General features: G+C 41.5%; 1 protein-coding gene across 3 annotated transcripts in view; it reads left to right on the forward strand.

Moving 5' to 3' along the window:
• The first annotated feature begins 2,200 nt into the window (after positions 1 to 2,200).
• The window catches only part of IPCEF1 (interaction protein for cytohesin exchange factors 1), a 63,484-nt gene continuing 38,449 nt past the window's right edge, over positions 2,201 to 27,235 (forward strand). For 2 of the 3 annotated variants that reach the window (XM_075035963.1, XM_075035964.1), the window contains exons 1-4: positions 2,201 to 2,271; positions 17,903 to 17,953; positions 23,990 to 24,026; positions 24,695 to 24,864. In XM_075035963.1, coding sequence (XP_074892064.1) covers positions 17,930 to 17,953; positions 23,990 to 24,026; positions 24,695 to 24,864 — 231 coding nt within the window. In that variant the 5' untranslated portion in view covers positions 2,201 to 2,271; positions 17,903 to 17,929. The other variant, XM_075035965.1, reaches the window with a different exon arrangement.

Genomic DNA, 27,235 nt, shown 5'->3' on the forward strand with positions numbered 1-27,235 from the left:
TTTGTTCTGTTTTTGACCACAGCTGAACATTAAGCAGAAGCTGCCTTTGAACATGTTGTACACCTTCTCTTTTAAGTATTTTTTTTTTTCAGCAACAGAGCTATTAAGTTAATCAGTTGAGTATTTTCCACTTCAAATGTTATTAATGGAAATTTAACAACAAAGGTGCATATACTTACCTTTGTCTTACTGTGTATCTTCAAATGATACACTGGAGAGAAGTCTTTACAGACATCACCTTAGATATGGGTTGGAAAAGTGGAAAGTTACTCTGGTAAAAGGGAGAGTAAAAAAAAAAAGAGAGAGAAAGCAACAGAAAATAAGTTTATTAGCATATTCTGAAGGATATATGAGTGCTTCCCAATGCTGATGCAAAGTACTATATCTATGCAATGTGAATACCAGTCACTGAAGTGTGATGCATTGAGTTACATAGTCAATAGCTAAAAAGCAAATTAAACGTGGAAAAGTTTTAAAAAAAACCAAAACACACAAAAAAAACCCCCCAAAACCACACTGAAAACAAAAACAAAACCAAAAAAAAATACAAAAACAACGGTGTGCAGCCATAATGGAAACTTTCCTCAGATTCATTTCTTTGAGGGTGATGTCTGCGTTGGAAGCAGTTGAGGATGTGGCAGTTCTATTTTGCCTACAGTAGCACAAGCTCTAAGGTGGGTGGACTATGAGTGCATTGTACTGGCAAGTCCCACTCCCACAAAAGATTCATGCCTGTAGCAAAATATCCTCTTCTGCGTGCACTGAGATACTTAAAACAATGTAAGTTACTCAGTGTGAACAAGGCTTTCACGTTACTCCCTGTAGACTGACGTGAGTAGTCCATTTTTTATGTTCTTATGTTTCTGCCAAGACTACTAGAAAGCCCTATAATTGTAACAACTGGCATTTGTGGCATCAGCAAGGCCCAAATTCTAGGTGTCCTACAGGTGGCACTGTAATTTCAGTGTCATGAATAGTTAAAGCATTCAGATCTCTGGATGTCTCCTTTACCTGCCTTTGGACCCCGGAATTTCCTTGCTGGAGCAGAGAGAGATCTGAGGAAACACAGGAGAATCCCTAGGCAGTAGCATCCCTCCGTCCGGCTTTGAAGAAACTGGTCTGTAATATTCTAGTGAGTCAAAAAGGAAAAATTCACTTCAAAGCATGCAATAATCTACCTTATTTTCAGCAATGCCTATCACTTTGAAGAAGGATGAGATTTAACAGAGTGCGTGCTCTGTCTTTTCTAGACTAATGTGATATGTGAATTAAGTAGACAGTTGTGTAGAGAGAGCAATGAAAATTAAAAAAATTGTTTAGATGTTTGTGCTATAGTTAGATGTTTATTGATTCTTGAAGTCTACATACCTGTGGCTGAAATTGTTGAATACACGAGACAGAAAAGTACCCAAAACTACAAGGTCCTGATTTTTATTTTTTTGTTCCCCAAGCCTAGTAAAAATGTAACTTACAGAAGCACCTGTCTCATATTTTTAATAGGGCTATTAATTTTGGCTTGCCATTGCATCAGCTAGTCAAAAAGGAAAAATGGGAAATGAAGATTGCTGATTTGAAACTATTAGACCCACGTGCTCTTCTGCAAACCTTACTATCAGCCCCATCCCTGCGTGGATGGCGTTTTCTGGGACATACTTTGCAGGTGACCCAGAAAAACCAAACTGGTAGTGCTTCATGCTCCATCCTTCCTTTTGTCCTGAGGGCTCCCTGGCCTCAGCGTGGCTGGGCTTGGGCTGTCCTGAGCTCTCCTGTACCTCGGGGTGCAGAGTTGGACCCTGGAGGGCTCCCGGGAGACTGAGGCTGAAGGGGTGCTCTGGGGAATGGGTTAGCGACAGAGGTTGTGCTGAGGCTTGGATAGTGTGATTTGTTATGGGGCACCTATAATATGTTTTCTTCTGTCTCCCACAATGCACGCTGAGTCTCTTTCCAGAATTATTTGATAGCATGTTTTTTAAACCAATTTCCATTTGTGAAACAAACTAGCTATCTGGGAATACTTCTAATTTTTTAGTCCTGTCCCCTACCCCATTTCCACCTAGCTTGGTTCTAGTATTAGTTCTGGCAGGCATGGCTTTTAGCACTCGCTTTGATGCATGGCTTGTGGTTTGCATAGTCATGACTTGTAAAAGAGACACCAGTTTCCTCTTGGGCAATTTCAGCATTGCAACCAATTTCTGTAAGAGTTTCCTCTCCGCTTTGCGAGGTGTGGGAGTTGACAGGACAAGTGTGGCTGTTTGTCAGAATTCCTTGCTGGTAAGGTTGTGACTTATTTCTTTCCTCTTAAGTGACAAACATTAGTTGTTTCTGTCTAATGACATCTACTTTCTTTTTTTTTTTTTTTTTAAAAAAAATGGTTTTAGCTGATGAGAAACAAGGCTTACATTGTACCATAAAGGAAGTTCACACTGGCAAGTAATTGCCCTTTTTTTTTGAGGGCTGCGTAAAAGATCTTATGCTTCCTTTTTTTTTTTCCGCCTCCCTTTTGGTTAAAAAAATGCAAATGGATTCCTTAAAAATATTGAAATAATTAGAAATAATGGGATTTCTGGAGTGAGGATAAGTGACAGCATGTATGTGAATGATTTCTATTTTGTACAGCTCTAATTCAGTTATGTTTTAAGATCCATCAAGGGACAGGGTGACAGTCTAGTCATGACTGTTTCATTTAAATGGAATATTTGTGAAGACAAGTGTGTAATACGGAAATGGAAGCAATTCCTTTATTAATTTTAGGTTCCTAGATAAAAATGTGCAAATCTAGTACCATGTAAAGAGTATTTAAGTTGCAATATGGGGGTAGACTGTAATGTGTTATGGTGACAGCACTGAGCAGATTGATTTCTGTTTTTAATGTGAAAAGAATTCTAGAATACATTAATTTTAATGTTTGTCTCACAGACATGAAATTGTGTGAGTAAAGACACAGCAAAAGTACTATGTGAATGGCCTTGTGCTTATGGTGAACAAAAGGACAGCTGGAATTAAAATCTCCTGTCCTTTGCACTGAAACAGAAAACCCAAAATCCTGACTGCATCTCTGGACTGGAGTTTTCCTCAACAAAACATGCCTCTGGTGAAAGCTGAGGCTAACAGCTAGTTTAATCACTCACCTACTTGCTTCCAACAAGTCCTTTTTGGGGTGTAGGGTAATATCTTTTTTTTTTTTACTGGGCCCAATTGTATTAATTGGATTTCTTGCAAGGTTTATTATCCCTGCTCAGGAGCTGCAGTTCAGTTCAGCAGGATTTTCCTGTCTGCCAGTCCTGCCAACATTTAATGGTTTGTGACAATTCATAAAGGAGAGAGAAATTGTTTACTAACTTCTCATGAAACGGCCTTTCTGTACCTTCCCCTGTGGTGAAATTTTTAACACTTTCTAGAGGCAAAAAGTGTCTCTCTGGGAAGGAGAGGCTCCCACCATGCCCTTCTCTTCGTGTTGGCTTTGGTGACCCAGCTGCACCCGACGTGATCAGGTGGAAGCCCCGCGGCATGGCGGAGGCTGCGTGTCTCGGGCCAGGGAGGTGAAGCTCTCTGCTTTCAAACTGCATCGCTTCGCCTTCGCCTGGTTTGTGCCTCACCGTGGCCCCTGAGAGAGCGGGCTGCTCCTTGAAGCAGAGAGAGTGGGTCCTTGCACACTGCGTTCCAACACCTGCTTTCCGTTGGAAAGTCTTACTGGTTTTGTAAGTGGGAAAGGTGAAAGGGCACATTAAAATCTATACTGTCTGCAAAAGCGTGCTTCATGACAGCATCTGTACCAGACCCAGGAAGAAACGGGGTGATGGAAAGCTCTGTTTCACTCTGTCAATGGCAAGAGCCATTAATGCCAGGCTGCTAATGTTCATATAAACTTTTTGTGCAAGCCGCTTCCTACTTGTCCCCATGCATACTGGGAGACCTGATTTCTTGCGGGACTGTCCAGTGGCCAGAAAGCAGTGTTTGCATCTCACTTTGAGTGTGTTTCCCTGAGTGGGTGCGGCAGCCGGGTGCTGCATGCTCAGCACAGCACGCTCTCCACCATTGTCTGCACAGTCCCTGCAAGGTGGCTGGGGAAGGCATGAAGCCAGCGTGGGCTGAAGAGCTTCCACAGTTGTTAAGATGCTCCTGTTTTGTCCTTGTTAATTCCAGATGTTTCCCCTTGCTCCTCAAATACATCCCTTCCACACTCCCACATGATCTAGCTGAATGAATAGTGACTTGGTTGTAGGTGAATAGGATAAGGACTGGTTTGGATAAAGATGCAGCAGTAGGACACTACAGACAACAGTATTGTGCACTCACTTGATTATATGGTACAGATGTGCAGCCTGCTGCTAATCAGCTTGTCATGTGGAGGTCCTAGCAGATTCTTAGTTGGTGTTGGATCCTGAGGTAGAAGCAGTAACCCAGAGAGAGGGCTGTGTAGCTAAATGACATGTTGAATAGTTTCACTATTTTGTGCATGGAACTGCCTTCAAGGAATCCCTCAACCACCTGCTAACACACCTAGTACTATTTATGGGCAAATGTAGCTAGTACTGCTTATGGGCCTGGAGAAAGCGTCCTGCCTGATGCACCACTTATTGCTAATGAAATCATGCTGAGTGTGGTTACACAATCACTAAACAGGGAGGTGGGCACTGAGGTAACGTTGTATGTGAAACTATACCTATTACCCCTTTCTGCATCTCAATTTCCCTCTCAGCTGAAGCAGAGCCATGTTTCTGTGAGGATTTTTCTGAAAAATAATAACATGCAGTTAAAGGCATAGCTCATCAAAGTGCTTATGTGTGTGCACTGTATTTATGCCTTAGTGATATACATTTCTAAAAATATTTCCCTTCTGCAGTCTCCTCTACCCTTTAATTGCTCACTTGTCTATCCTATCATCAAGCTACAGGCTGGCTACCCTCCAGTGTCTGCTGGTTTTGCTTTTGCCGTGGGGCCTCTCTGGCATAAGTCCTGTGAATAGACTGAATTCTTCTACCACGACAAGCGTGTCTGTCCTTCTTTAGCTCTATCCCTCTGACTTAGCTGAGTCACGCTTTCTCTGTGCATACACCTCCAGTTGTCCCCATGCTCTTGTCTCTTTCCTCTCCAAACTGGTCTTGCCGATTGCTTCCAAGGTGGGAGGGGGTGGAATCAACATAATGGCATAGCCTTGCCTACCTACTACTTATTTAACTGCTGCTTCTCTTGCAGATATGGCTTCCTCATCTGGGTAGAGCTTATCTTCCTTTGACTTCCTTACCTTGCTTTTCCCCAGAACCTCCTGTGGTCTTTCTCCCTTTTCTCAACTAGTATGTTTTTATTTCTTCTATTAAATACAATCAACCAACAACCACCTTTGTTCTCTGCCATCATTTTATCCTCACACTTACCTTTGATTTTATCTCAAAATCTCTTCTTAAAACTTCACTGTCCGTGATTCTGTCTGCCACTCTTTCTCTACCTATTTTCTCAGACATACTTACAAACTGCCTTTGAGAAGGTTCTGGTATACCCCAAAATACTGTCTATGGTCTACTAAAAGATCCTATTCTCTTTTTATCCATTTTTCCTCTGTACCTTATGCACAAGTAATTTTATTCACAAACATCAGCATGGCTTCTCCTCCTATGAAGGGCAGATCTACTCTTATAAGAGAGTTCTCTCTTTTTTTTTTTTTTTTTTTTTTTTGACCAGATGTAGAGTTTGGCCTGTGTCTCTGATATGTCATGGCTCAGCCCTTAGTTGGATCCAGCATGACCAACTTCTGCCTTTCCAAAATCATCCTTGCTCATTACTGACAATGACATTACGGTCTAAGTGCCTTTTTCACTTCTCTATATCCTCATTTCCAAGCTATGTTTAAATTTTGCACACACTTTCAAATGTCTTCGCTCTCCAGACACAGAAATAAGCTGTCATACAAGTTGTCTTTCTGTCATGTCACATTTACTGAAATCTCCTATTCTCTGGCCTTGACAAAGGTAATTTCACCATCTCATACCACTTCAGAAACCCACTGCAAGGATAATTTTCTTGCTCTGCTTCTTTGTTGAATCTCCCAGCCTATTTATTTACGCTTCTGGGCAGCATCAAACACACTGAGCCTTAACTCTCATTTTGAACTCCCTGGGATCCCTCCCTTAGTTTTACAAACATTTGAAAGCACTAGATCTCATTATTTTTCAGAGCCACTTGCTATAGTGCTAAGGCAAACCTTGACAATGTCAGTCCTCAGGCATACTGAGACCCAACATAAGATCCCGATGGCTGCTGTCTCACTCCTGATGGCTGTTGTCTCACTGTGTCTTGGGCTCTGTCTGATTGCTGTCTACATCTTCCTGTTGTATCCTGTCTTAAACTGGAAGCTGCCAGGGGCAAAGTTACCTTCTCTTTTCTTCAATGTTCCTACCGTACCTCGCACATGGTCCATTATTGTGGAAATAAACATACTGAAATCCCTATTGCTAATACTTCAGAAAAGCTTCTTCAACAATATTTTGGGTGGTAATGCTGTAAATAATTGTACATAGTTTCCTGCTTTGTTACATTGTGAAGGTGCTTTGTTATCCTTGTTCCTTCTTGCAAGGTCTTAGGAGAAATGCTCCTGTTCTTTGGTGCATCCAAGTCTATAAGATTCTTCCTGGAAGACCACCTGGTACAAGCACCATCAAAATAGTGTACCAGCTGAGTCATATTAGTTGTGCTTATTTTCTCTTAATCTAAACCAAATGCAACTGCTAGGTAATTCAGTTTAGCTTAAATCTCTTTTGTAGTTAATATGTCTCAGCTGACACATAGCAACTTGCTTATGTGTCTGAACTTTCTCTAGCTCCCTAATACAGCCTTTAAATGATTTGTGTGGATCTCACAAAGTGCAAGGAGAATGGAGATGATGTCAAATAATCAGATTTTCTCAGAAAGCAACAGTGTGAAGGTGTTTGTAGTAAGTAGGAAGCAGCACTTCCCAAATTTGTTGTTGAACATATCTTCAGTTAAGAGCAAAATAGGGAATTGAGAGGGAAGGGACGTGGAATGAGGAAACAGAAATAACAACAATTATTATTTATTATGATGATATACTAGCAATTTAGTGCACTGGAGGGGTTCTTTTCAGGTGTGATTTTTGTCTTCTGTCTCTACCTGGAGTCTTGTGGGTTGCGCCTAAGTGCACTACCAGTACATTTAAAGCACTTTTCCTCCTGCTGAGATGAAGATTGAAGCTGTACTCTGAAGTACCACATATTATGTGCCATTGCAGGGGTAAGCAAGATCCTCCAGCAGTTTTCTGTCTTCTGGATGCGTTGTCTGTGCCTGGCATAAACTGCCTTTCCAGTAAAGATGTGTTGTGGAGGTACAATCCTAGAAACACAGTGAATCACAGCAACTTAACCCCAGTCTTGGGTTCCTGCAACCACAGAAGAGACATCTTGGTCTTGTATTGGTTAATTGCTGAGTCTGTAGGGCTTTCTCCAGTTCTTCCACTTTGATGATTTCTGATGAGATATACTTTCATGTGGTGGTTGTGTTCTAGCCTGTTTATTTCCTGATGGATACCTTTGGACAGCTTTAGAGACAGCTACTCAGCATGCTTAACTATTTTGCTCCTACTTTTGGGCCATAGTATTGCTTTATACTATATCACATGATATTATATTTGGGTCCTATATTGCTGCCTGCAGATGTGCAGGGACATTGGGTGCTCAGTTAAAGTTCATATCTTTTCTCCACTGCTGCTTTCCCTTCTTTCACTTTTAATCAAGTGACACAGTAGGAACATATTCGTTGCACATGCAACACATTATGAAATGTGCTGAAAACTCGACTGTCCAGTTTGAACAGCTGTTCAACCTTCTGACCTGACTTAGAGTTCTGTGGAGTTTCAGCCTTGGCTACCTTGAATTCAACATTTCAGCATTCTTTTATCCTAACATTTGTGGTCAGCTCACTTCTTCCTGCTAAGAATTGGGGCTTAAACTCTGGAGTGGCAGACATTTAAAAAAAAAAAACCAAAACAACGTACACAAACATTTTGAGAACGAGTCCTCTGAAGTAGTTTGATTTTCTTGCCTGGAGTAGCTTGGATTTTTTTCTTCCTCATTGATCTCAACAAACCACAGACTGATGGTCAAAAGTCTGTCTACTTCACGAGAAGTGGGTTTCTTGTGCCAACCTTCTTATGAATTTGGGTGCATTTTATATTATTGCTCGATTGTAAGTAAGTTATAAAATTGAAATTTAAGGACTGTAATTGAATTTGAAAAATACTTTAAAATCAGGACATAATTAACTTTAGACATGCTGTTGTGGCTTGATTCCCCTTTATTTTTGTCATCCTATAGGTTTCAACAAAAGGAAAGAGTAATGAAAAAGAAGAATTAATATTGTGAAAAAATACAACTTAAAAATTTTTATTTTTGTCTAAATAGTCATTTAGTTGTTAGCCTGTCTATCTAATTTGTGGTTTTAGATAAAAACAAGTACTTTTTTTTTTTTTTTTTTTTTACAGTAAAGAAAGCAAGACTTTTCCTTCAAAGCTTTATATTTTTTAACCAAGATTGTTCTATTTTCTGTTTTAAAATCTCTGGGCAGAACAAATTTTTTTTTTTTTTTTTTTTAAATGAAGACGTTTTCTCTGAGATTCTCTGTGGAAGAGAAGTACAAAGTAGAACTAATGATAGCTTGAAGATGAGAAATCTTCTGTGGTCATGATTATGGTGTTAACTTCTTAGCCTAATAAAACTCACATTAGTTGGTGGGATTTAAGATTGTCATATTGGCATGTTACAGTAATTTAAGCGTGAAGTTTATCTTGTTCACATTTAGACTTTCTTCAAGGTATTTCTTTATCACTGAAAAAATGAGGGTGGAATGGACGGTAGCAGCTATTGTCCTGAAAGATGAAGTGCTTACTGGTATTGAGTAGGATTTTTGCATTCAGATGTTCACTTCAGAGCTCTGTGTGCTCACTGAGGTGTTTCTGGTCATGCCCGCATGTCTACAAAGCACCATCACCTGTCATGAGGTAGTAATTCAGTTGTGTTCTGCCAGTGATGTGCCTAGAGGAGTTGTATCCAAATTTTTTAATGATCTTTCAATCTTTCTAATCTTTTCCATGACTTTAACAAGACAGGAGTATTACAACCTTGTTGTGCTTGACAATGCTTGCAAAACAGGTGTGCTAATTTATAATATCTGGTCAGAAGGCATGAGAAGCTATCTAGCTGCCAACAGAAACGGGATATGTTGTGGCACTTACTGGAGTAAAGCCCGAGAGACCAGCTAGGAAGACAAATACACTATTCCTTCCCATGTTAGAAAAAGTGCATGTTGAAAGTTGTGTCATCAAGTGAGCTGATTTAAAACTGAGACAATTTAAATTATGGTTGTTTCAAATCCTTATGTTAGCCTCAGACTCTTAACTGGTATAAATTATAACTCTGCTGCAATGGGAAATAGCAAGAGTGGGGTTGCTGTTCTTCAAGCGTTTACTTCTCGTTAATTATTTGTACTACCATGGGGGTTTTGTTGCCAAATTTTTTTGTTGCCAAAATGGCACATGGCATGAGAGGGAAAACTGAAGCAGCAATTTAAAATAATTTATTTAAAGAGGATCATAAAAGTAAGAGTAACTATTGAGGCTGCAATTATTGTGAGCTATACATTGCTGTTAAATATTTGATAATACTAATTTTATTTTGTCTTTATTAATATTTTTTTATCACTGTGAAGTCTGAAAGTTATTTTGTCTATTTGCTTTTCTTATGTAAAACTTGAAAGATATTTGTATAAGAACTAGGTTAAAAAATGGAGGTACTCTATACTGGGATACACTCATCTAAATATAAAAGGACATAAACAGCTTGGGACTGGTTTAGAAGAAAAACAGAGGAGAGAGAGAATGTCTCCTTAGAAGAAAAAGGAGACAGGCAGACACAGACTTCACTTTTTTGTAAAGTGTTGGGAGAGCCATAACATGGCAGAATTTAAGGGAAAATCTTTGGTGAGATACAGCTTATGACATCACCCCCCCCCCGCCCCCGATCTTCTGAGAAAACCTGGAAATTGTTCCTGTGAAAGAACAAGTTCAGTTTTTAGTTTTATGTGAATAGTTTCACTATATTATCTTCTCCTTTAGAAAAGCACTCACTGCTTTTCTTTCACATTTTACTACAGTGAGGGCAACCCCGCAGAAAATGAGTAAGGAAAAGTGTTCATTTCTGTAAGATTCAAGATATAAGTGTCAGATGTAGTCAGATCTGCATTTGCAGGAGTAGCAAATAGTCATGTTTAATGATTTATTTCTGTGTACAGATGTTCTGGCAAAGGCTATAGTGTTTAAGAAGCAAGAATCATAGTAAATCCTGAATGCCTGGAGGTGATGATGGCTGCAGAGATGTATTGCAGCAATCTTTTGCAACGAGTAATAGTTTTTTTCCGAGTTTTATTTCAGCTCTCAGGGCCAACCAGCTTGTTATGCTAACCACCTTGGACAAGACCTCCCTTTTCACACTGGTGGGAAGCTATCTTCTAGCAGTTATTTCTTACTATGCTCTTTTTGTGTTGTGAAGCAGGCTTTCTTCTTTAGCTCATTGCAAACATAAGTCTAAGTAAAGATGGCTGGTAGCAATTTGAACAGATAATGAGAATTAATGTGATTAAAAGGAGACGAAATCTACTGCTGAAATAATCTAGAAGTAGAGAAGCCACTGATGATTAAACTGGATTCCCAGGGCAAAGTATTTCTAAGAGCACCTTCTCATCATATCTTTGAGCTTTTTTATCCTAGACGTGATTCTTTTGCCTCTCAGCAGTCCATATCTGGTCTAACTCAGATGTACTGAGAACAGCACTGGGCTCCCAGTGGCCTGCCCAGCTTGCCAGCCTGCCTGTCCTGGACCTTGGAGAAAGTCCACATTATACACTAGCATGTGGACCTGGGTGTTGAATTGAGGAATTGGTGCTGGTTAAATTTCTCTGGAGAAGCTCTGATGTGAGCAGTCCAGTTTTCTCCATTCTGTTGTTCCTGGGGAAATGCCTTTCACTCACAGGGAAAAGAAGACCACATGCAAATCTCTGTGGCTGACCAGACTACATTGTAGTGTGGGAGTGGTTCCACCCTCCTCTGGTGCAACCTGCCAGGGCAGTTTGCCATCGCTATACCTTGCCCCACTGAGATTGCTCTATTGCAGAGGTGACGTCTGAGTACAGTGCGTGTACTTCGTGCACTGTGAAGGGTGGCAGGAAGATAAACTCTTTGATGCTGCTGATCTTTTAATGAAGAATCAAACAGGACTCTCAAGACTTCTGTTTCTTGTAAATTTTGTGAACGTGGAGTGGCAGTCTTTGGTGGAAGAAGCAGCAAGTGTCCCAGCTACTTCTTTTTTCATCCTCACAATCATCAGCATAATGATCTTGCTTTACTTTTCAAAATTTGTTCTCTTGATATTTCTCTGGAAGTGTGAACGCTGGCCTTTTGTATAGTGCTGTTGATGTAATGAACATTGCCTGAGTGGAAGAAAGGAGAAGAGAATTCACATCTAATCTTCAGAGAGTGCAAATAGTAGCAATTTTTCGTGGCCTTTTGTTCTCAAATGCAGGAGCCAAATGTGTGCTCCTGTTATCCTGATGTATTACACTGCAGTTGTGGCAGTTGTAATGGGACTGAATTTCCTTGTTACAACTCTCATCAGGGTGGCAGCTTGGGAAATATTGCTCAGGTAACTTTGTTTTTTTTGACATAGGAGAAAACTCCTTCCACAGTGCTCTGGACAGCAACTGTAAACGTAGGAAGGACTTGTTGGTTCCTGCTCTAGCCTTGGCTTTGCTGCCTTAAATCAAATTATCACTGTCAGTGGGATGCCTCTGGCAATGTGTGTGTGGGGGCTGAGCCCCTCCGGGCAGCCTGGCAGCACTGTGGGGCTGCAGGGAGGCCATTCCCTGCCTGGGGGACTCCTGCCTCCAAGGTGGGTTTTCATCCCGATGGCCACTGGAGGGGAAATACTAAAACTTCTCCAAAAGGAAAACGCCATTATGCTGTGCTGGGCAAATGGCCCCCAAAGTCAGTTTGTTCTTGAAATGGTGTGGGGCAGAGCTGGAAGGCAGGGTGTGCCAGGCAGCCTCCCCATGTCAGCTCTATCTGGCAGAAATTTTTTTGATTAGTCTTATATTAGGAAACGTGGTAAATTTTCATGACAATACCTTTTCTTTTTCTTTTTTCCTCTGAACCTCATCCAGCAAATTCACAAAATGTTTTGCAGCGGCTTATTACTGTGATTAATTTTTTCAATTTTTACTTTCCCTTGGATGCATAAAACCTTCTGCACTGCCTTGACAGCAAATGTTTGTCAGAACTGCCTTCCAGTGAGGATGTCTCAGGTTCCTGTCACTGTGATGATCCACGTTTATGGTTATTGCAGCAGTTTTGTGCCTTTGTGCTGAGGGGAAACATCCCCCTCGTTCTCTCTTTAGGTGCTGGGTGTTGCAGTGTTCCCTCAACACTGTGTTTGCTGAAAGGTTGATCTAAAAAAATAGAGGAGGGAATGATGCTCCCTCCCCCCTCATCTGTATCTTTTTGCAAGGGACTTACTTCAAGAGAAACCCCTTAGGTTGTTGTCTCAGGAAGGGCTACAGGCTTTCGGGCTTTTTTTCCTGCCTCCTCTCTGTGTTTCATCTTCTGGGCTAGCAAAGAACTGTGCATCTTTGGAAGAGAGCAGAACACCGGGGAAGTGCTTCTTTAGACCTGGAGTCTTTCCTTACCCTTAACAGCACTAACTCTTCATCCATTTCTGCAGCCAGCTTAACTTTGCCTGCTTTTATTGCCTGCCACAGCAAAAGAGCCAGCTAGGAGGCAGCAGTAATTGAAGTATTGCACTTAATGTTTCTGCAAACTCTTTCTTGACCTTCAAACATAACAGCATTAGGAATCAGCTCAACACTATCAGGAATCTGCATGCAAACTCACATTTGGGGCAGACACACTTCACTAAGCATGCCATTTTGATTTCTCGTTTTTGTCTGTGAGGCCCCAGGCACAGCTGGAGCATCTCTCTTCTGTTGAACCTCTTCTTTCTTTCCAGCCCCTCTCCTCCCAAAGGCGGTGAGCGTGGGCTCCTGCAACTGCTTGCTCAGAGCTGTCAACGCCTGTAACCTGCTGCTCTTGTGCTTCCTGGCTGGACTGACAGGACCTGGCCGTGATCCAAGCAGGGTGATGTCTCCAGTCCCTTTCTGTCTCCAGGAAGGGAGCAATGAACCTTGTTCCAGTTTTTCCTGGCCCTCTCACAAATGGAGTCAGAAGTTGTCTTTTTGAATTGCTTGCAGGTGAGGGGATTGAATAATTTCAAATGCAATTGAAAATAAGTTTATAACCAACAGTATTATAATGTGACAAATGCTGTTTCCTGCTGCTAGGCCTGTGATAAGAACACTTTTGGCTTTTCAAAGGGTAATTTTTATTTAACAAGCTTAAATTTATCCATTGTGGCCAAAGCTGAAGGTATACGCTGACAATTACGAGTTATGATTATACTTCAATGGACTGGTTGTTTCCGATGCTAATGGTGATCTGCAGTTTCATCTGCAATTGGAAACACAAAGTCATGGGGACCAAGGTGGGTGGGACACAACTTAACCAGTGTGGGATGGTCCATGAACTTTCATGAGAAGTGCCTTAATGTCTGTTTGTCATTGCCCCGTGGCAAAGCACCAGCTTAATATCCAACTTTCCTGGTGACCCAGTAAGTGAGAGAAAATCTGCAGATCAAGAAACTCCTTGTACAAGTAAGATAGTCAATTTAGTTAGCTGATTAACCAGTTAAGTAACTGTCTAGATCTGATTAATTAGTAGTTATGGTAAGGTTCTGGCAGATTAAATGGATCTCTAGTAACCCAAAGGACAATTATGAGCTTATAATCACTGTGATTATTTTTCCCCTGCATTGTTCCAAGAACCCCAGTTAGAGGTAATGTAATAATTTAGGACTATTATGTAAGGCTGTCCCCTTGCCACAGGACAGTGCTTCAAGCGCTGCTATAATTTGAGGCAATGCTATTCCTAATGCCTGGTAAGTGAGGTATGTGATTAAGTAATCATTGATTTTTTGGGGGGAAATTTTTGTAGCACTGTCACTAGTTTCATATCGCCTGTCAATTCATTGCCTGTTGAAGTGCAGGTTGTTGCAGGCAGCCAAATAAACAGAAAGCAAGCAGAGAGGTTAAAGCTGGTGACCAGTGTGAGAAATGTAAACAGAAGGAAGGCAAAAAGCTTATTTTCCAGGTTGTCTTACAGCCCTGACTTTGTGCTTGGTAAAGTAGAATTTTTTTTTTAATTTTTTTTTTTCCAATTGCCTGTGTCAGTGCCATCCGAACAGGAACTGAGCAACGCACATTTTGGGTGCTTCTGCAACACAAATAGTTTGAGTCATGTTACATATCTCAAATATTTTGCTCAGAAGCAGGAAGGCATATGCCCACTCTGGATGTCATCTGAGGGATGCCTGGAAGGCATGTCTGGCAGGCTTATACCAATATCATTGCAGATCAGCATCCTCACTGTAGCTTGTAACTGGTAGGAGCATCAGGCCTTGTGGATTTTGACTTCCACAAGAGGAATATAACTAATGAATTAAGATTGCTTTCTGCAATCAGAATCATTGGAACCTCAGAGTTTTTTCCCCCTTTTCCCCATGCTTAACATTGCCTTTGATCTTTAACAGAGACATTTCTATTTATTTCAGAAGAGATGATGCAGTCAAATGGAAACGATTGCAAGATATTTCTGATAAGTCACTTGCTGTGTTTCCACATTTGTTGCATCAGCTATTGCTTATGTACCTACTTGTTTGTTACTCTTCTTGAAAGAGCTGGAGTGGTGTGGGCCTAATAAAGCGATGCAAACTGATATTTATAGTTTAGTTGTTGAATCAAAATAAAAAAACCTCAAAAACTTGAATTAGAAATCTTTTTGCTGAAACCACTTTTGACATATTTTATTCAATTCAGACTGAAATTAAATGAGTTGTTTCAGGCACCCCTAAGAAAAGCCAAAGAAATATAGGTATGGTTTACAAACTGATAATGTAAATCCATCCCCTTTGCTTTTAACCAGTATATCCATTATGTTTTATCCTCCAGGAAGTGAGAGTTTCAAGTTTGTTTTCTCCTTTAAAAAGCCGTTTGAAGTGGGAGAGGTTTCACTGTGCCTTGTTTTATTCCTCTCTTTGGTTTTTTTTTATTCCTCTCTTTGGTTCCTCACTTTGCCATTTCAGTGGATTGAACATCCATCACAGCAGACTGCAATGGTGGTGCACATTTTCCATGTGGGTACCTTAATCTGTAGGCTGGAGGGTTTCCCTCTCCAGATCTTACCTCATTGCAAATGGAGAGGCTTAGGAAGAGGGCTGGAATCCCACATCCTCACCTTGGTGCTTAGGACATACCTTTGGGGGTAAGACCCCGCTTCAAATTCCATGTCCACCGAAATGAGGACAAGGATACACACATGACTGTCTCTAGTCTGTAATACAGTGCCCTGAGTGGTGTGAAATGAGGTGGTTTGGGCCAAGTCTTCTCCTGCTGCAGCTGTTCCAGTTAGGAATCGGGACACCCTCCTGGCAGTATGAACCCAAGTGTTGTTTCCTACTAACCTCTTGCTGGCCTGCCAAGCTCCTGAGCTCAGGTGTAGTTTTTGTGAGCTGAGAAGCTCTTCTGCCAGCAAAACTGCCAGCCCTGGGCATGCTCCTGGGCTGCCATGATGGGACCATCTACCATCACACAGAGGGCACGCGAGGGGCACAGCTCAGCCAGGGATGCTAACTGCAGTATCTGGGATGGGAAAACTGGAGGGTGGAGGGGTTATAGAACCCAGTGACAGCCCCTGCAGATTCATGCTGGACCATCCAGTAAGGTGGGTATAGACTAGCTCTACTTGAGTGGCCATATTTATCCAGCTCCTTCTCCTAATTTGCCTGTCTATTTAGAAAGGATAGATGGTTTTCCCAAAACGCACCTTCAGAAAATTGAAAGGAAACACTTATTTTACTGTAGTACAGAGATAAACAGGTTATGCCCTTCTGAAATGTTGGTTTTGCAACAGTTGAGTACACTTGAGCGGACATAAAAATCCTAATGCTATTTCACAGTGTAACTAATCTTACTCAGGTTGGGTTTACTTAGGAGAAATAAACTCAGGTTATGTGGATGAGAGTTATTTTTGCAGTGAATATGTGATTTTTTTTTTTTATATACCTTTCTTTACACAGGGAATAATAAATTATACTCTTAACTAGAATGAGACAGAAGTCAGTGCTGCTTTTGAACATTGGACGCTGGCTCAAAAATTGCTTATCCAGTGTCTGGAAACTAAACAAAAGTTTGAGTTGAAGTCACTGAGAAGGTTCTGCTGAAATCCATTTCAACTCCTTTGGCACAAAGCACACAGGCGGAAACATTTCCTTGCCAGTTAACTAAGACTTCTCCTCTTGCTCCTGGTACCATGGCTGATTCAAATCTGTGCAGTCTGTATAATTACACCCCACCCTCCCCAAACCCAAAGCACACATGAAATGAAGAAATGACAGGCAAAAGGCCACATGTCACAATAATTACTGTAATTTGGTCTGTTATTCCCTTGCTTTCTGGCTCAATATTTGAGATCGATGTTAATTTGCTTGTATAACTAAAGGTGTTTCCTCTGCTTGTTTATACTAACTATAATTTCTAAACATCCTTAAAATTATTTGCTACAACATCTCTCCTCATTATGATATTACTTCAATTTGAGCCGCTTATAGAAAGTGTTTCTTTCTATTTTTGAAGAGAAACAGTTGGGAGCCAGAAAAATATGTATTTGTTTGCCTTTCTATTTTTGGTTTGAAATTGCTGGAAGCCAGTAGGTGGGTTTTTATTTTCTGTTTTAAGAATTTATTTTCAAACTAAAATAAATATTATGTATAAGGATTGGCACATATCTTAAATTACTGGTTTTAGTAACAGGAAAAAGTTCTTGTTAGAAATTCTTCTGAAGTGTGGCTCTATTTCTGGAAATCCTTTCTTGCTCACTTCAACAGTCTTGTATCCTCTCCCATTTCACTGAATGATTCTTTCATACGCAGAGGGGTGAGTTTTATAGGAACTTTGCTGGCACTAAAAAGTTGGTATGTTTTCTTTTATCTTGTACACTGCATTGAATCCTTCATCATCCAACCAAAGGAAAATCATGTAGGGAGTTGACTCGTTGTTGTGTATACCAGATGAAATCACCTGAACTGTGACCTAAATGGATAACTGCTAACTTTGTGTATCTTTGGAAAATAAACCCTAGCATCTGCTGTTGGACTGCACAGATTTTGCTTTCTGAAAGGAAAAACTGCAATTCATTATAGAATGGGTGGTCCAGTATGAAATCCCATCCTGCTTGGGAGAGTGTGCAGATTAGCGAACTAGAATTCCCAGAAAACACTGGGAGTAGCTCAGCCGAACTTAAATCCAAATCTTATAGATTTCTTTTGAAGTAAAAACCAAAACAAACAAAAAACGCTGTGTCGTCCCCCCCCCCAGTTTTACTTATTTATTCTCTTTTCATTTGCTAGCACTGCCCCCCCAACTCTAAACCAACCAACCAAAAAGCAACCCTCCCCAACCACATCCATAATTTTTATTCTGTTTATTTAATAGAAAAGCTTGGATACCTTTGAAATAGTATTCCTTAGCATTGGTTGACTTATAAGTCAGTAAAATCAGGTTGCTTAACATAGCATTATCTTTGGAAAAGGTCTTTTTTTGAGGGGGTGGCTGGAGTGGGAAGGGTAAAGTTGGCAGGTCAAAGTGTGTAAAACATTTTTTTTTTTTACTCTACTTTCAAGACCTGATATATGAAAACATAATACAGAACTTAAGTAAACAAAACTTTCTCTTTTTACAGCCTTCCCACTAAGCTTTGAAACCATTCATGGAAGCTGACAGCAATGCTCTCGTAAGTATAACTGACATTATGCCAGAGTTACTGATCAGCTGAAGAGGTCATATGTTGGGGTTGTGCTCTTGTTATCACAGAAGACTGTGGACAACATCAATATCTAAACAAAATGCTGCTTATGGGCCAGCTGAGTGGCGAGGCTGCCACAGGCTGCCCCAGTTCTGCTCCAAGGGTGAAATGAAGTCTATTACATGGGCCTGATGCCACTTCTAAGTCCTATGCCTCAACGGATGACAAAGCAGTAACTTAGGACACATGAGCTTAGCAAAGGATTTTCTTAGCCACCCATCTGTCTAACTCTTGATAAGCTTAAGGAAAAATACTGCTCTGTAGAAGATGAACTATTGATCATAGCTGTCTTTGGTGCCTTCTCAGGCTCTTGCATTGTGAGTTGAACTTCATGAGGCATGAAGTCTGATCTTCTTTATTAGCCCAATGCCCCTGCTTTTGCTTGTAGAACAACTTTTTCTTTTCCTTGAAATAGGCTCACACACCTATTTTGCTGCACTTTTTTTCTCCTGGGGAGTTTGCAGGCTGCATGCCCCTCAGTCTCAAGGCAGAAGGATCCCCTGGGGTGATCCCCGGCTGCCCCTGGCAGCTCCCCAAGGGGATGCTGCCCACCTGAGTTTGGTTCCTAGCAATGACTGCTCACGGCCATGCATTTGGAAGGGAAGCTGGAAACATGTAGCCTCCATAATAAATATTTGCAAATCCTTGCTGTCAGGCAAAGACAAGGTAAGGGGAGACACAAGGGTGTAGGCCCGAGGAAGCTCTAGCAGCTTCTAATGAGCACGATCAGCTGCCCTTGACCCAGGGTGCCTGGAGCCTTTGATGCAACTCCCTCTGGTTAGGGAAGGTCCAGCACCCTTTAACTGATGCTTGGAAGGGACCTAAGAGCCAGGCCCAGAGTGCAGCCCACAGACGCAGCAGTTTGTGCAGCAGGGTGTGAAGGAGGAGTGAAGTAAGGGGGCCTTGGCTGAAATAGTGCTGCTGTAACAGTCTCAGGCATGGTGGTAACAGAGCAGTTTCCCCAGTAGATGTGGGAGCAGCTGTCCCTGCTAGGGCAGAGCCTTTGGCACAGACTGAGCTTCAGATGGCGGACGCAGCCATCCGAGTCCCCGCTGCAGGAAGGGCCTGGGACCTCTCCCAGAGGCCAGGAGAGATGGCCCTCTGCCCTGCAGGAGGTGTGCCCTCTTGGACGAGCTGTGCTGCCAACTGGAGGAGATACGGGAGGAAGTAAGCAGGCTGCGCAGCATCAGAGAAGATGAAAGGGAGATAGATAGGGTCTTCTCTGAGACACAACAGCTTGAAAAGCCTCAGTCCCCACCTGCAATGGAGAGGCAGGCACTGCCTACCCACACTATCAAAGTAAGCAAAACCTCTGAAGAAGAGGAAGGATGGATGACTTCTAGTACCAAGAGGAAGGTTCCTGCCCAACCGAAGAACTTGCAGCTTCAAAATAGGTTGACTGTCCTCAAAACTGAAAAGGAGCCAGATGTGCCTGCTAGCAAAGGACCTGGTTCACCTACCTGTAAACCATGTAAAACTACCAGGAAGAAACGGTGAATCATTGCAATGGGTGAGTCCCTGCTCTGGGGGGACAGAGGCACCCATCTGTAGACCCAACCAACCATCTGCAGAGGTTTGCTGCCTAGCAGGGGCCAGTATCTAGGATGCTGTGGAGGGACTGCCAAAGCTTGTCAGGCCTTCTGACTTCTGCCTCCTACTGTTACTCCACGTGAGCACAAATAATACTGCCAGGGGAAACCAGTATATGCTGGGGGCTGCTAAGCTGGAAAGCAGCTTTGAGGAAAAGGACCTGGGAGTCTTGGTGGATATCAAGTTGAACATGAGCCAGCAACATGCCCTTGCTGTAAAGAAGGCAAATGGTATCCTTGGCTGCATTAGGCAAAATATGGCCAGCAGGTCAAGGAAGGGGATCCTTCCCCTTTATTCAGTGCTGGTGAAGCCGCACCTGGAGCATTGTGTCCAGTTCTGGGCTGTCCAGTACAAGAGAGACATGAACATACTGGAGAGAGTCCAATGAAGGGCCACAGGGATGATTAAGGGACTGCAGCATCTAATATATGAGGAATGGCTGAGTGAGCTGGGACTGTTTTGCTTGGAGAACAGGCTCACGGGGATCTTACTAATGCATGTAAATACCTGAAGGGAGGGTGCAAAGGTGATGGAGCCAGGGACTTTTCAGTGGTGCCCAGTGACAGGACCAGAGGCAATGGGCACAAACTGAAACACAAGAGGAACACCCTGAACACTCAGAAACACTCTGAACATCAGGAAACACTTTTTTATTGTGAGGGTGACCAAGCACTGGCACAGGCTGCCCAGAGAGGCTGTGAAGTCTCCATCATTGGAGATATTCAAGAGCTGTCTGGACATGGTGCTGGAAAACCAGCTGTAGGTGTCCTTCCTTGAGTGGGGGGGTTGGACTGGATGACTTCCAGAAGTCCCTTCCAAGCTCAACCATACTGTGATTCTCTGGAAAAATAGGATCTCTAAACTGACAGAAGTCTCTTGCTGAAGTTGTCACTTCTCTTGTACGTTTTCGCTCATTGGTGGAGCATGCCTGGCACAGAAGCAGCTGTGAACAGTGCTCAGTTGTACGGCTCCCTTTGCAAGTGGCTCCTGGGTTTTTGCCACATGGAGCAGTAATGGATAGCAAGCTTGAAGCCTGCATTGTCCTGCAGGATCCCTATCCCATCCTGTTCAGAACTCAGGTCTCAGTAAACCAATGAGTAAACCAAAACCTACCCTGTATTCTCAGCCTTGCACAAAAATGACAACCCCCCTAAAGTTGCAAATAACTGTAACATTTTGCATTTATTTCAGAGCTTACTGAGGATTATTGCTCTCAGATTTTCCCTGATAACAACAAGAGCTAGAAATCTATCTGATTTTTTTTTTTGGTTCATTTTTCAGTTGAACCTGTGGTAATGAAATAAATCATTCGCCATCAGGAAATAGAGCTTTATAGAGAAACATCCACCATTGTCAGAAACATAGTAAAATCATGACCATTTCAGACTGTTCTCGTGACCATGTCTGATAGTTACAGTACATTCCCACCTGAAACTGCTGTTACACCCCTGGTCAGTACCATTGGTTTTACTGGTAATAACTCTGCCTTCTGCAGTTTTCACTTCGTTCTGCACTGGTGTTAATGTCTCCTGTTAGGAATGAAACTTAATCAATTTTCACCCAGGCTCACTGAAATGAGATTGTTGACTCTCATAAGCCAGTTTTCAGAGGAGGAAACTTTAATTTATTTCTTGAGGAAAGGTTTGCCACTGGAGACTTGCGAATATGTTGTAATCTTGTGGAAAACTGAATCCAAATCCTGCTGGTGAGGCATTTTATGAAGTTTTGTGGTAGATTCATTTAAATACAGGTTTTCTATTGGCTTTATACTAAAACAGTTTTACTGAAAACTATTTGTTTATTTCATAAAGTATCTGTCTGACTCCAAATACTGGTGCTTTGGAGAAAGAGGTTGCTTTTGTATATTCATATATCAACAAAATTTGGGAAGACAATTTTGTGAATAACACTAGATTTCTTTGCTGCAGTCTGAGATTAGAGGTTTCTCTTGCACAGAGCAAACCAGATATTTTTTATAAGATGATGCTGGGCTTCTAAACAGCAATAAAAACATTTAAAAGTTGATGAATTCCAGGTTTAGGATTAATTTGTTAAAAATTTACTTCAACTTTCAGGAATACTGGGAAAGAAAACCAGAAATGCATCTTAATTCATGAAATCGCACTCAGCAATGATTTTGTTACAGATTTATCACTGATTTTTTTCCAGGCAAACTAAACATAGTGCTGACTGGAGAAACGGTCCTTCCTTCCCCCATTAATTTCCAAACTCGTCCCACAAAATATGAAGAGATGGGGCTTTATCACCCCTGTCAACTTGCAGCAGGATACCAACATTGCTGCTGAATAATAAATGTACATTTGTAAATTCTTTTTGTTACCCCAAGCTCTTACTAGGTAATCAGTTTTTTCCTAAGTCTGTATATAAAGTGGGCCCTAATGGATGATTTACGTAATATGGATATTAACCCTTTCTTGACAGAAAAGCCATAGACCATGTTATTTTGCTTTAGATCTTCAGTAAGGTTAGTGGAAAGATCTACTTCTTCCTCTGTTGTTTACAGAGAGCCACATCCTGTCTCAGTATTGCTCATCTTGTTGTAGAACTTTATGTTGGTTAAAGATGAAATGACCCCACTGTAGTATCATGGCAAAGATGTGATGTTGCCCCACGACATAGTTTTTGTGCAAGGAGAGCTGATTCATACTTGTTTTTCTTAATACCACTTTGGGTAGCTCTAAAGGAAAGTAATTAGTGTGACTGAGTGACCCATTGATACACTGAGGTCATATATTATTTCCACGTGTCCTAAATAGGGCATTACTTTCCTTGGAATGAAGACACGAAGGGTGGCCTGTATAGGATGGGGAAATAGTGGAGCCTCCAATAGAGCCAATGTGTTTTCTCATTGCTTTTCTTTGTCTGTTGTCATGGAGAATAGTCTGAGAGAGAGGCAGGCAGTGGTGGAATTAGAAAAAAAAAAAAAAGGGGGGGGGGAAAGGAAAAAAAGAATATGTGATGATTAAGCAGGAGTCTGGGATTATTCATTCCTGGTAAAGCCTCCCACAAGTGTATTGTTCAGGTCATCTCAAATCAGCACCAGATAAGCACACGACTGTGATATGCAGTTCTGCACTCTGATACATGCTGCAAAGATCACTGGTTAGAGAAAGTTCTAGCTCTTGTAAATAGTGGTGGCAGTGGTCTCTTCTCTTGCTGTTTCCAGATGGTGTAGCTTTACTCACCTTTAATTCGCCTGTGAGAAGAGCCATCAAATCCTTCAAGAATAATATGAAATGGGGTTTTGTTTTCCTGAAAAGCCAGCTGGCTAGGCAGAGGGGCTGCATTAGGGATGTTCATAGCGTAGCTCTGCAGCGGATCAGGTAGCTACCAGCTTTGCATAGCAACGTTGTGGCTGAGCATATTAAATCATACGTCACCTTATCCAGCATTTGTCATCCGGAGGCTTCAAAACCTTCCTGAAAATAGAAAAAAGTGAATGCTTTTGTTCCCATGCTAGAGATGGAAAGGTTGAGGCAAAGAGAAGGCAAGTGCTTTGTCCACAATCGTACAACTAACCAGCCTGTGTGGGGAGAATTTATTTACTCCAAAAGCCAGACCTTACATTTCTAATGACCTCTTTTTTGGTCCATGGCCTTCTGTTTTAGTTTCATTTTCTATGTGTTTTATGTGGGATAAAATATATAGACTGCAAGTGAGTAGGTATAATTCAATTGTGTTATTTTTGCAGTGACTAAAACTCTCATATATGGCATGGCAAACTTCTGGCATATTTATGTTTTACCATTTGGATAATCTGCCAGGTTTGTGTGATTTTTTTTTTTTTTTTTTTAATTTAATGTTTTTAAAAGAAATATTATGAAACTGTTACCCAGAGGGAAATAAGTTCTCTGCACTAAATAAAGAGGAGTGGAAAATCCAATTTTTTTCTTTTTCAGGATTTCTTAGAATAAGCTAAAGGACTCTCAGACACCTGGCATGTATTTTTAATCTCCCCACGTTTGTAAATACCCCTCATGGAATGTAAAGAAGCATTAAAATATTGGAGTTCTAACTTCTATTTTTTAACTTCTGAACACAGAATACAATTCAGGCAAACATGTAGCAAAGTAGAAGCTGCCTGTGGGTGTGAAACAGGAAGCACTAGTAGATAGACACATTAATAGAGTTAGGTTTGCTCTTGCTCAACTAGATATACATCAATTTTAATTAACACGTTTTATGCTTCAGTTACTAATGTCCCTTCAGCAGTGAGTGGGTTATGTTTCCATCCTGCATATACCACCAGCATCACCACCACGTCCTTCTCTAGCTTCCCCCTCCCCTTTCTACACAAATGTTGCAACACAATCTGAAATTTCCTCTTTTCTTTCCTTCCTGCATTTCTTACAGGTTCCTTTGCGTCAGAAGACAAAAAAGAAAAGTCAAGGTAATGAGAGATTCTATTTTCTTTTCTCTTCTGGGTTCCTTTTTTGTTATTTTCTTAGTATGTCTTATCCTTGGGAGGCTGAGGATTTTATACTGCTACTCAGCTGGAGGAAGGCTGCTTTTTAACTCCACTGATTCTTGCACCAATTCTGAGAAAAATGACAACGGGCTGCTCCTTTGGACTAAATCCTTGTGGTATGTTAATTGAATCAAAGCTGGAAATCAGCGAGGTAGAATCAGCTGCCTGCACATACACAAACACTAGCGGTTTTCAAGTACTTGGCGTAATAGTTTTCTCTAGCTGACTTAAATAGATGTATTCTTTTCAGTGCAGCTGTGTGAAGGGAAATATATGCATGCCTCTCTTAAAAGGATCAAAGGATATATTTTTAATTTACAAAAACACATGTATGGTTATCTTAGCATTAATTAGTGTCTGCATTATCTATAGCTTACTGTTTTGTTTCTGCATATCAGAATGCCTTTCAAATGAATGTGTGTTACTATCACAGCCGTTATAAAACTGACCGACTTCTAAGTATATTTTAAGATATGCTTGGGTGACTTGCTGAGATTGCTAAGTAAGGTTGATGTCTTTTAATTGGCAGCAACATCTCTTCTGGTAATGCACTTTTAAACAAGCAGAACGCTGTATTTTTAATGGCACAGGGTTCTTTATAATGAGTCGACGGAGGATATCGTGTAAAGAGCTGGGGCAAGCTGATTGCCAAGGATGGCTCTACAAAAAGAAGGAAAAAGGAGCATTCATTGGCAACAAATGGAAAAAGTTCTGGTGTGTGCTGAAGGAGTCATCGCTGTATTGGTACAGCAGTCAGCTGGTGAGTACAGCGTCCATGCAGCTCTGGGTGTCAGGCAAACAGTATCTGCTGGGACTGAGAGAAGGGGAGCTGGGGTCACAATTTAAATGTGCCCTGGAGACATACAAATGACTGGGTTTGTTTCCCAGCCCTAATGTTTCTTGTAATCTGGGAAGCGCCTATGTGAATGGGAAACATGCAGAAAACTATGTGTTTTCTAGTTCAGTAACTACTTGTGAAATGTTAACTTGCTGTCTGTTCTGCCCTTTAAAGAGCTGCTCTTCTCGGTTGCTGGTGACATTTGAATTAGGGAAAGGTTTTCCTGGGTTGGGCAGTTTGCAGACACTTGCTATCAAGACCAAAACCAGGAATGCTTCTTCACTTCCAGTTAGTTTAATTTTCTGAAGTCTCCCTCCTGCTTCCCTCTCCATCCCCTTCCACACTGAGATTAATGTGTTTATTTGTTTGCTTTTTTGTTTGGGTTCCCCCCCCCCCGCCCCCCCCAGTTTGCACTAGTAGGGTTGCAGGTGTGAGCACTCTGAGTTGGTGAAGTTTTTACTCCTGGTCTTGCTGATGTCTCATCCAGAGCATTGTAATTAAAGGTTCTCACATTCTGCTGATTTTTAACTTCCTGCTCTGATGAGTTGGTGCTAACAGACAAATCTGCAGAAGAACACAGTGTTTTGGATTCAAGGTCCAGCTTTCTGTTCTGAGGATGAGCTTTCCTCAGGACAACCAGTATAGATAGTGTTTCTCTTCCAGCTGATCCAGCCCAAGCAGCGTGAGTGGGAAATAGTCTGAGACAAAGAACAGCAGGGCCTGAATTCCTGTCATCAACTGAAGAACTAGGCATTAAAAACTGACAAAGTGGGGTGGGGGGAGAAGACATAGTGAGAAATCCAGAGTAACCCTTTTAATGAAAGTTTACAACTGCGTGTAAAGAAGCAGTGAGTCCTAGGAGAGAGCTAGCTTTACTCCAGGCCGTTTGCTACAGCTCAGCTTGATTGGGCAGAGAGGGTGTCTTGCCTGTCCTAGGAACATTCGGACATAATTATTCCCTTCACTTTGTTCTCGCACTGCTGCCTCTAAGAAAGCTCCTATCACATTCAAGTGGTGGACTGACAGAACCCAGAATTGGGATTTGCAGAGGATTAGGGGATGCTAGCAACAATATAGGCTGAAACTCGAGCAGCTTCAGTGTGCAATTGTGGCCGGGCATCAGGTTTCCTAAATCGCATGGGCTGCTCTGGAAATCAGCATGTCCCAGGCCTAGACAAGAATGAAAGAGTAAAGAAACCCTTATTAACTTTTGGTAATTCTTAGAACATTCTAAGAAATTAAATGCAATCTGGATTGTTTGCACTTGTTTATTTGTATTGCAGTAATCCCCATTAAAAGTCTTGCTAACTGTTTCAAGGTACAAATAAAATAGTTTAAACCATTAAAAAAAAAAAATCCTCAAACCCTAAACTTTACTTATGGAAAGAGTATTTCACATTCTCCCTTCAGTTGTGAGTACAGTGTTCAGGTTTTTTTAACAGAATAAAAACTTTGACTGACCTTTAAAGATGGTATTAGCTATTCTTTTTGGGCGGAAAAGTGACAACAACTCTGCGGGTCTTGGGCTGTTTTTTGTGGTGTTGTAGTAGTCTGAGTTAGCTTCCTTTCAAGACAGTCAAATTACATGCATGAGAGAAAGAGAAAAGAGAAAGAAAAGAAATAGGAAAAGTAGAAGGAAAGAAAAAAGAAGCTTTGTTTTCCCAATGCTTACAATATCTCTGCTGGAAAGGTATGGCCTGGCACATATACTCATCAGCATCATATACTCATACCCTGCAAACCCTTATTAGTATTGGCTGTTCTAAATCACTGCTTGCAGTTGTACTTCTGGCCAAAGTGTTAAGAAAGGTGAGTTGGCTGGCTGATGTGCCTTTTAGACAGGGGAAGTGTCAGAAAGGAATTAGTCTGAGGAGTAATCAAGCTGGAAGGAAAGAAAACAAGGCAAGACTAGGCAAAGTTTGCCTTCTGGGTGGTGGGGAGAGGTGCAAAGTCCTCTACTTCCTTTAGTTGTTGTGGCCTGGCTAAATTCCACTCTCGGGATCCAGAGAAGCCATGGTCATTCTGATCCCAGTGCTCCTAGACAGCATTCGTCCTTTGGGTGAACTCATCCTTTTAGTCCACGCCTGCTTTCTGGCTGTCACTGACTGCCCCAAAATGAACAAGGCTGAAGAACGGGTGGCAGTCTTATTCCAATTTATTTCATATACTCTAAAGAGCTCATAAGGCTTCAAAATACTGTTGGCTTATGTCAGCCCTGACTTCTCACCTATCGCAGTTCCTCTTGTAAACATGCTAGCTGGTAGCACCTCTTTGCTTTCAACTTGTGCTGACA

This window comes from Buteo buteo, chromosome 9 (assembly GCF_964188355.1).
Source record: "Buteo buteo chromosome 9, bButBut1.hap1.1, whole genome shotgun sequence".
NCBI classification, from domain to species: domain Eukaryota; kingdom Metazoa; phylum Chordata; class Aves; order Accipitriformes; family Accipitridae; genus Buteo; species Buteo buteo.